Source organism: Neopsephotus bourkii, unplaced genomic scaffold, assembly GCF_033783945.1.
Source record: "Neopsephotus bourkii isolate Nb327-2 ecotype Australia unplaced genomic scaffold, CSIRO-AGI_Nbou_v1 NB_272, whole genome shotgun sequence".
NCBI lineage: Eukaryota > Metazoa > Chordata > Aves > Psittaciformes > Psittacidae > Neopsephotus > Neopsephotus bourkii.
The window spans coordinates 89,831-100,053 of record NW_026900781.1 but is presented as its reverse complement, the minus strand read 5'-3'; the positions used below and the strand labels follow the sequence as shown (position 1 = coordinate 100,053).

Below are 10,223 nucleotides of genomic sequence, written 5' to 3'. Positions count from 1 at the left end.
CAGCACCTTCCTCCCTGCAGCCAAACTGCCCCACAAGCAGTGTGGGAAAGGAAATACCGTGAGACACACGCAGAGGAGGGATCAGTGGGAGAACTGTGCAGTGCCTGTGGCAGAAACAGGGATTGTCCAGAGGAAAAGGCCCAGGGAATGATGAGTGGGACAGAGAAAATGGAGACGGGCAGCGCGGGTGGGCCAGCTGCAGGGGCAAGAGGTTTTCTGACCATGGGGATCTTCCCTGTCTTCTCATTAAAGTATTCGAAGTTACTGTCCACTGGTCTGTCTGTCTGTGTGCAGGAGGAATTCCCTGTTGTGTTCATGGCACTAAGCTTGGCTGCTCTGCTCTGCTCTGCCCGACTGAGCTTCCCGTGTTTAACTTAAGTGAATGAGTGCTGGCACTGCCAAGCCACAGCCACACTTTCGCCTTAACAACCTCCACTGACTGTGATCCCAGACTTCTCATCACAGAACAGTACAGGTTGGAAAAGACTGGCACTGCAAAGTCCACCACTAAACCATGTCCTTCAGTGCTATGTCTACATGTGTTTTCAGCCCCTTCAGGGATGGTGCCTCCACCATGTCCCTTGGCAGCCTGTTCCAGCTCTTGACAGCCCCTTTGGTGAAATCTTTCTTAAACGTCCCCTGGTGGAGCTTGAGGCCGTTTCCTCTTGTCCTATCACTTCTTACCTGGGAGAAGAGACAACCCCCCACCTCACTATAACCTCCTGCCATGCAGGAAGCAATAAATTCTCCCCTGAGCCCCCTTTTCCTTGGGCCAAAGCACCCCTCTCCTGCAACCACTCCTCACGTTGCCAGGACGCAGTGGTTTTGCTGCCCTGTCCATCGAGCAGGAGCTCAGAGCAAGCACTTGCCCCGCGGCACCACACGGGAGCGGGTTACCTCTCACCCTGATGCTGTGCCGGCCGTGGGGACCCCCATCGGGCCCTCCCCTCCTCACCGGAGCAGGTATGGAGCCGCCCAATGGCAGAGCGCCGCGTGGGTCACATGCGGCGCTGAGCCAATCACAGCAGTCCTCTCGGGTAGGCCCAGGCCTGGGGCCCATGGCCGGGCGGGGCGGGCAGCAGCCACAAGATGGTGCCGCCGGTGGGGGCAGCCAATGGCGGAGCCGGTGGGTGTCACGTGGGAGGCGGGGCGGCGCGGGGAATTCTGGGACATCGTAAGAATGTCCGGGTCAGGAGATTGGCACGTGCTGCAAGGAGGCGGAAAGGCGGGCTCCTTGCCGGAAGTGCGTCACGGATGTTTACATGGGCGGGCACGCCCCGTCCCGCGGTTGCCGTGGTAACGAGGGACGCGGCTGTCGGAAGCCCCAGGCGCCTCTCGGGGCCGGGGTTCGAGTCGTCCCGTCCCCCCCCCCCGTCCCCCGCAGCACCGGGGCCGAGCAGAGACGGGGCCGGGCGGGCAACAGTGTCCGCTGGGGAGCAGCCAGCGCCCGACTTACCCGGTGCCTCAGAGCCGGAGCCCCAAGCGCGGGTCAGCCCCACACACGTCCCCGCCGCTGCCCCGCCCCGCTGCTGCTGCCCGTGCTGCGGCTCCCGCACAGCGCCCCTTGGGTGCGGGCCTGGCAACCTCGGGGGCCCCGGCAGTGCACGGGGGCGGTGCTGTTACAGGGGGAGCGGCTGCCCCCCTGCCCCGGGGGGGTTCGTGCAGGGACACTGAGGGTCTGGGGTGCGTGGAGCTGCCGCCGCCAGAGCTGAAAACGTGGCTGGGGCTCCATGGGGCCTGGCGGGGGCCCGGCTGTCCCCTCCCCGGCACCCGTGTTCCAGGACTGGGGGGGGTCTTCTCCTCCACCTCAGTTAGGAATGGAAGGAGTGAATGAGTTTCAGTACAGGGGAGCCACCCATGGTGAAATGAGAAGAAACAGGTAGAAGCACCAGTGTAAATCCTGTGGTTCCCTCTCTTTTTCCCATCCTGCTTCCCCTCATGTGCAATGGAACCGCTTTCAGACAACAGCACCCCTTGTAACTCAAATCTCAAGCTGCAGCAGCCTCCCGGAGTGCTGAGGCCGACTGAAAACACACTGGGTTGAAAACTAACACTAACCCTTTATTTCTTGTGTACATTGTGTGGTTTCGAGCCCTCGTGGTGCCCGTTGTTCCTCCTTTTAGACTTTTTAGCAAGGAGTCTATAGGGGTTTTATGTTTTTAGCCAGGTGTTGCATGAAGAGCATAGATATTTGTCAGCAGATTCCCCCCCCTTGTGTTCCAGCCAGTCCTTGGACATGAGAGGGGCCGGGGGCAGCTCTGCTTCCTTCCTGGTTGTCACCAATCCGACACTCTTACCTTCAGCCACATTCAACCTCCATGGTTGCAGATTCAGGAATAACGGGTCTGTTGAAGGGACAGAAACAAGGGTTGGGAATTGCTGTTGATAAATTCACTTCCTGCATTAGCACTCAAATCCAGAGCTGGGCGATGAATAACTGAGCTCCTATGGAAAAACAAACCAGCTGGTGTTCCATGAAGCTCGGTTCCACCCGGGTGTCATCCGACAGAGTCAGAGGCTCAAATTGTACCCAAGAGGCGTCAGTGCTTTGGGGAGGAGAGAGGAGCAACCGATGGAGCTGCCTGCAGAGCAGGGTCATGGTCAGAGTGGGGAGAGATGTTTTCTCCATCCTAATTTTCCTGGTAGTGGATCTGCCCCATCTTTGTCCTGCAGTGACAGCACTGCCCATGGCTTCCTGTCCCCAGCGGGTTCCTTCCCTTCCCCTCCCCGATGTCCTGCAGTGGCATCGCTCCCATCGACCGCAATGGGCAGCCAGGGGCCGGCCCAGGCGCTGCACTGACATCAGGGGCCAAGGTCCAGCCTGGAGACTGTGCAGAAGCCGCGGGACAGCTGGAGCTGGGCCCCCACAGCACCATGAGGCTGGGGCTGCTCTGTGGCCTCACTGCCGCCGCAGCCCTCGTGGTGGTGGCTGGAGCTGACCATGGAGACAGGAAGCTCACACAGCGGAGAGAGGTTGGTTGTGTATGAAGGGGGATGGTAAAGCCAGGGGGTAATGGGGGAGACCGCAGGGAGAGGAATGCTGCGCACAGCACCCCAGAGGGCACCAGTTGCTCCGGCACCTGCGCCCTCTGCCAAAACCCCATATGGGGCAGCCCAAATTCCAGACAAGCAGCTTTCCCAGACTCCCTGTGCAGCTCCAGGTGCTGGTGGGGCTGAGGATGGGCTTGGCACGCCGAGGGCTGACACCACAGGGCTCCTCATGCAGCCCCAGGGCTTGCGCAACCAGCGCGGGGGGAACGGGGCCTTCACTGAACCAAGGGAGAGCAGGGAAAGGGTTTGGGATAGGGCTGGGACTGGGAGCGCATCACCTCCAAACACCCAAAACATGGTCAGGGGATGGGTGTCTGATGGGAAGGACCAGGAAGAGCTGGGGAAGGCCTGGGCACTGCGGTCCTTCCCCATCCCAGTGCTAGCCACCATTCCTGCTTGTGCTCCCGCCCGCACCTCCCTGCCTGTGCCCCCACTGCCCAGCACAGGCTCAGGGTGTTTATGGAGAGGCCAAAGTGGACCTGAGCAGCATCAGAGCTGGTAACAACCCTTCCTCACAGGGGACGAGTGGCGTTGGCCGGCGCCGGCCCCACAGACCCTGCTCCGGGTGCTTCTCCGTCCTGAGTGAGGTGAGCCGGGCTGCGGTTGTGCCATGCCACACCATGGGGCTGGGGGACGTGGCTGTGACTTGTCACTGTCACCCCAATGGTGCCTGTGTCTCCCATAGGAATCGCGGTCGATGTCGTGGCGTGCCAGCGAGGATGGTGAGGGTCAGCCACGCAGGCGGGTGCGTATGGAGCCAATGGAGGAGGATGGTGAAAGGTCCAGAGGTGCCACAGGCAGCCCCCAGCCATGGCCCGCTGACCCCATCAGTCTGGCCCCAGAGCTGGTGTGACACTGTGCTTGCTCCCACAGGAGAGGGACAGGAGGGAGGACAAGGACCTGGCACAGCCTGAGACACCTCAGCTCCGTCCTGCTGCTGCCACAGGTAACACCAGAGCCGCACCAGGGCCCCCGTTAGGACCCATTGGTGAGCCTGCGGATGGGGACATAGGGGTCACGGGTACCCCTGGCAGCCCCCACTGTGTCTTGCAGGAGGTGTGAGTGCCCAGACGGCCTGGCAAGGACCAAAGCTGGTGCCTTGGCACAGCCCCACGCCAGGAGAGAACCGGGGGCTCAACCAACCCCAGGCCATGCCCTGACGCAGTCTGGGGGCCCACCCCCACCGTCCACAGGGTATAAGTGAGCCTGTGCCTGCGGAAGCCCAGCCCCACTGACCACCCCAAAGTGCTTCTGGGGTCAGCCCCCCGGCCCTGCATTGCCATGACACTGAATAAAGCCAGCGAGCCAGAGCATGAGGGTGCATCTGTCTGTGTGTCCTGCCTGTGTATGTCAGGGACATGACCTTAGCTTGGCTGAACCCACATGGGGGAGGCAGCAGCCGTGTCCTCCAGCCAGGGCAGAGACCCTGGGCACCAGGCTGGGCTCCAGTGGCTGGGATTGAGGGTCCTGGGCAGGGCAGCAAGGGACTGCAGCTGCTGACTCCTCCTCTGCTCTGGTGAGACCTCCCCTGCAGTTCTGCATCCAGATCTGGGGCAACAACATAAGTAGGACATGGAGCTGTTGGAGTGAGTCCAAAGGAGGCCACAAAGATGCTCTGAGGGCTGGAGCACCTCTGCTATGGAGACAGGCTGAGAGAGCTGGGCTTCTTCAGCCTGGAGAAGAGAAGGCTCTGGGGAGACCTTAGAGCAGCTTCCAGTGCCTAAAGGGGCCAACAAGAAAGCTGGAGAGGGGCTTTTGACAAGGGCAGGTAGGGACAGGACAAGGGGGAATGGCTTTAAACTGACAGAGGGGAGACTGAGATGGGATCTGAGGAAGGAGTTCTTCCCTGTGAGGGTGGTGAGGCCCTGGCACAGGTTGCCCAGAGAAGCTGTGGCTGCCCCATCCCTGGCAGTGTTCAAGGCCGGGTTGGACACAGGGGCTTGGAGCAACCTGGTCTAGTGGAAGGTGTCCCTGCCCATGGCAGGGGGTTGGAACTGGATGGGCTTTAAGGTCCCTTCCAACCCAAATGGTTCCATGATTCTGTGATTAGTGGCAACCACAGGACTGCTGGCTCTGACCGGTCCATGCCCAGGAGCTGTTGCTGGAGCCATGGGGTGTAGCTCAGTGGTGACAGTGACAGTGACACACACACACTGCACCGTCAGCCCCAGGGGACACACGCAAAGGTCACCACGTCACTGAGCAGCGAGGGCTCGGCGCTGATGTGCCAGGCGGTGACGCAGGCCCCGTGGTGGGCTCGGTGTTGGCACAGGGGCAGCAGCAGCTCCCCAGCTCTTGCAGCCCTTCTCCTGCCTTCACCCCTTGGTGGTGCCGGGCACCCAAGCCAAGAAGCTGCCTGGCACAGGGGGTGGGATACGTTGGGGTCCGTCCGCTCCAATGAGCGCTATGTGCCTGAGGGAGCAGAGCATGGGCAGAGACACTGGAATCAGAGGGGCTGAGCTGCAGGACACCATGGTCGCAGGCAGCAGCGTGCCCTGCCTGTCCCCTGCACCCTAGGGGATGAGATGTGTGGCAGGCCCGCCATGGTGGGGACAGGCAATGGGAACAATGGTGAGATGGGCACCGGCCCAGCTGTGGGGCTGGGGGCACCCGTGGGCTGCCCGCGTTGGCACCATTGTGTTGGTGAAGCGGAGCAGGTCATGGAGCTGCGGCTGTGCCAGGGCTGGCAGCAGCTCGGTCTGCAGGGAGCTGATGGCGATGGCACCTCCTGCACCATGGGGGAGCCGGGAGCCGGTCTCCAGCACCCGGCACCAGCCCTGCGGGCACTGGGCGGCATGGCGGAGGTGCCGGTGGCCACGGGGGAGAGCAGGCAGCTCCCGTGCCCAGCCCTGTGGTGTCTCCGCACACCACACAGCTCCCGGTGCAGCTCCTCCGCCACCACGGGCACATGGACATCACCAACCACAGCCCATGGGTGCTGCGCCTCGCCGAGGGGCTGGGGGGCTCTCTCTGGGGTCACTCTTCTTGGGCGAGCTCACCCTGGTGCTGCCGCTGGGACACATGCTGGAGCCCATTGGGGACATGGCACCCACTGCGAGCTGCAGGTGGGAGCTCAGCCCATGCCCTCGTGCTCCCTCCCATGCCATCCCCAGCCCGGCCCCAGCTCCCCGGTACCTTCAGCCAAGGGTCTCTTGGTCACTGTCCCCATGGTGGCGGGTGGCCGGGTGCCGCTGGCATGATGGGGGTCCCTGCACACGGTGATGATGGATACACCCAACACTTGGGTCTCAGTGGGGCTCTGGGGGGGCACTGCTGGTGCTGTCACCCCTGGGAAGTGGCACAGCCAACCTGTCAGCCCCCAAAACCCACCCATCTCGTTGGGCTGCCTGTTCCCAGTGCTGGCACAGGGCCCCATGTGTGTCCCAGCTCCAGGGGATAAGGGGCCACCAGGTCAGGGCAATGCTGAGACCTGGCCATTGCCCTGCTCTGCACCACGGGGCACACAGGAGAGGGGACCTGGGGCCATGGGGTCATCCCTGCACAGCACCACAGCCCAGAACCGCCATCACCACGGATCCAGCACGGCCATTCCATCCCCCCAGGGTTCCACCCCCTTCTCCCACCGGGGCCCTGGCCCCTCACACCAACAAGAGCCACTGCCCCCCTGCCACTGACGCGCTGCCACTGGCAGCTGCTGGCCAGGCTCGGATGGGGTCGGGGATGCCGATGCCCCACAGGCACTCCTGAAGGCGTTGCAGGGGGCTCTGCCCCACACTCCCAGCTGGTGAGCCCCCTGCGGTGTCACCCCAAGGTGTGAGGGGTGGAGGGGCCCTCAGCATCCCCCTCCCAGCACAAGGGGATCCGCAGGGAACAGACACCAAAGGGATGCAGGGGTGCTCCTTGGGGACCTGAACCCCCGGGGTGTTCTCCCAAAGCTCAGACCCCCACATGGGTGTCCCCCTCCCAGGGGCACCCTGACAGGGATCAGCCCCCCGGAGCCTGCGGGACACGCTCAGGGCAAGAGCCAATGGGACCTGGCTCACCATGGCGGAGCCCTCCCTGCAGCCCAAGGCATGCCATCACTCCCGGGCACAGAGCACATCCCTGCTGCTTCCCATGGGGGACATCCGGTGGTACCCGCACCCCCAAGCACAGGGTCCAGGCAGCTCCATCCAACTGCCACCGCAGATGCTGGAAACCAGCACCGAGTCCTGTCACACCACGCTGTGCCATGCTGTGCCATGCTGTGCCATGCCACATCATCCCATGCTGTGCACAGTGTACCATGCCATGCTGTGCTGTGGCGTGCGCTCAGTGCCGTGCATGGGCACTCATGCCAAAGCATGGGCACGATGCCATGCCATGCCACACCTCTGAGTGAGAGCCTCTCACACAGAGGCCGGGGACCACCGGGCTCTTCCTGATGCCTCTCAGTGGGGCCGTAGAGGCTGCTTGCTGGGGGAACAGAGGGGTCAGACCCCCATCCCCGCCAGCTCCTCCAGGCACCTCTCCAGGCTGCGGAGCAGGCAGCTCTCGGATGGCGTCTCCATGGTACCTGTGAAAGCAAATTCCAGCCCCTGGCATCCCCAGTAGCGGGAGGACACCCCCGGACACACCGCACTGGGGCCTGTGGGATGCCCAGACCCTCAGTACCTGACGCCTGCAGCCCCTCATCCCCATGCTGGCGTCCTTGGTTCCACCACACGGCCCCGCTCTGTGGTGACCGGGTCTGGTGAGTGGCTACCCCAAGGGAGACCCCTGCACTGCGGCAATGCCAGTGTCAGCATCAGGAGAAAGCCCTGCTCAGGGCTGGATGCTCCTGGGAATCCTTTGCCCAGGGCACAGCTGGGGTGCAGCTCAGCAGTTGGCTCCCTGGAACCCCAATGGTGGAGCCAGAGCTGGTGGGGTCTGTGGGGTGGCTTCACCTTTGGCACTCACACCTTCGCCCTCACACCCTGCCAGGCACCAAGGCAGAGCCCCTGTGTCGCCAGTGCCCACTGGGGCAGGACCAGGCTCGCTCTCACCCACCTGCACAGCCCCAGTGCTCACCATTGACGCCCATCCGCTCAGTGTCCCCGCTGGTGTTGGCACCCGGCTCCACATCAGCCCTGGGGCCACCGAAGAGAAACTCGGGGATCTCCTTCACCAGGCGCACCAGGGCAGCGAGGGCTGGGCTGCTGGGGGGTCCTGGGGACAGGGCAGGTGGGGGTCAGGCAAGGCAGCCCCCACACTGAGCTCCCTTTGGCCAGATGAGTGGGACCCACACACTGTCCCTGCTATGGTTGGGACCAGGGCTGGGCAGGGCCCTACCGAGGGATGCCAGCAGCTGGGATGTCCCCTCTGTCACCTCCCGGTGCAGCTCCCGCTGCCATTCCTCCATCAGCTCCCACTCCTCTGCTGAGAACCGCACTGCCACGTCCTCGAATGTCACCGGTGCCTGCGGGGATGCGACTGGGGGGTCCCAGCCCTCTTCCTGCCGGGGGGGCAGAGCAGGGAATAAACCACAGAGCCACAGTGAGCAGCAGCAGGACCCGAGGTGGGCCTGGGTGTGCAGGGATGGTGAGTGTGAGCAGCCACACTGCGCTCCGGGGCTGGTGCACCCATCCCAATGGGCATGGAGGCGAGGGCTTCCCAGCATGCTCCCAACACACTTCCCATCACGCTGGCTGACAGGTCCCTGCATGCTTCCCGCTCGTCAGGGAGCCCATGGGATAACCTGCCCTGACACCGTGGTATTTGCAGCAGGGATCACGTCGTCCAACCTTTCCCTCCCTGCGCCGCCTGGGCAGGGGCCCAACGCATGTGATGGTTGTTGCCAGCTCCGTGTCACTGTACCTGTCCTGCTGGAACCAGATGTGTGAGGATTTGACAAGACAGGGATCCCCTGGAGCTCCATGGATGTGGGGAGCAGCCCTGGCATAGACCAGCCCCTGAATTCCACCCCGAGCCTGCACATGAGCCCCATTTGCCCACAGTAGCAGCCAGACTAGCAGCACCCCATGACCCTTGGCCCCACTTCTGCTGTGCCTGCAACCACCCTGGTGGGACAGTGACCTCTGGGATGGGACAGGGCAGGACAGGACAGGGCAGGACAGGCAGCACCCCAGCCCCATGCTGCCAGCTGGATCCTCTCCCAAAACTGTTCCAGTGGTGTTCCCACATCCCACTGCTCCCCATCCCAGTGCTCCTCCCCATCCAGCTCCTCCCCATCCCACTGCTCCCCACCCTGTTGCTCCCTGCATAGTGCTGCTCCCCATCCCACTGCTCCCCATTCCTGTGCTCTCCACCATCCTGCTGCTCCTCATCCTGTTACTACCCCCATCCCACTACTCTCACATCCTGCTGCTCCCCATCCAGCTCCTCCCCATCCCACTGCTCCCCATCCCCCTGCTCCTCATCTTGTTGCCCCCCATCCCTGTTGCTCCCATATCATGCTGCTCCCCACCCAACTCCTCCCCATCCCTCTGCTCTTCACTATCCCCTTGCTCCCCATCCCCTTGCTCCTCATCCTGTTGCTCCCCATCCCACTGCTCCCCACCCTGTTGCTCCCCACCATCCTGTTGCTCCCCATCATCCTGTTGCTCCCCATCATCCTGCTGCTCCCCACTATCCCACTGCTCCCCATGCTGGAGCTCTCCCCATCCTCTTGCTCCCCATCCTGGTGCTCCCCTCATACCGCTGTTCCCCTTATACCAATGCTCTCCCCATCCCAGTCATCTCCCAATCCTAATTTCCCAATTTCCCACTGATCTCCCAATCTCCCAGTGCTCCCCTCCCTAGTGCTCCCTATGTAGGATCCTCCGCCAATCCCAGTGTTCCCCCATCCTGCTGTTCTCCCCATGTCAGTGCTCTCCTCTCCCCGGTGCTCTCCCCATCCCTGTTCTCCCCATCGCGATGCTCCCCTCACGGTGCTCTCCCGGTCCTACCTGCCGAGGCGCGGCCATGGCTCGGGGGGCTGCTCCGGTGCCCGCTCCCGGACGGCAACCAGCGGCGGAGCAGCCCCGCTTCCCACTCCCCACTCCCGGCTCCCGGCTCCCGGCTCCTCCCCCGGCCCGGCTCGGAGCGGGACCGCGGTGCAGCAGCCCCGGGTGGGTGCCTCCGCTCCCCCCGCCCCGGTGGGGCAGGGCCGGTGCCGGGGCTCATCCTGTCCCCGGAGCAGGGGGTGCGATGGCACCGAGGGACCGGCGCGGCACGGGGCGTCCGGCGGGAGG

At 63.4% G+C, this 10,223-nt stretch overlaps 1 protein-coding gene across 1 annotated transcript; it reads right to left on the bottom strand.

Annotated features, from left to right (window-relative positions):
- Positions 1 to 7,076: 7,076 nt before the first annotated feature.
- LOC133208438 (zinc finger protein 707-like) lies at positions 7,077 to 10,115 on the bottom strand. The gene is made up of 5 exons (XM_061346271.1): positions 9,939 to 10,115; positions 8,323 to 8,485; positions 8,062 to 8,199; positions 7,384 to 7,567; positions 7,077 to 7,256 (listed from the first exon to the last, which is right to left on the bottom strand). The coding sequence occupies exons 1-4, from the start codon at positions 9,954 to 9,956 to the stop codon at positions 7,485 to 7,487; spliced, it is 402 nt and encodes a 133-aa protein (XP_061202255.1). The 5' UTR covers positions 9,957 to 10,115; the 3' UTR covers positions 7,077 to 7,256; positions 7,384 to 7,484.
- Positions 10,116 to 10,223: the final 108 nt, after the last annotated feature.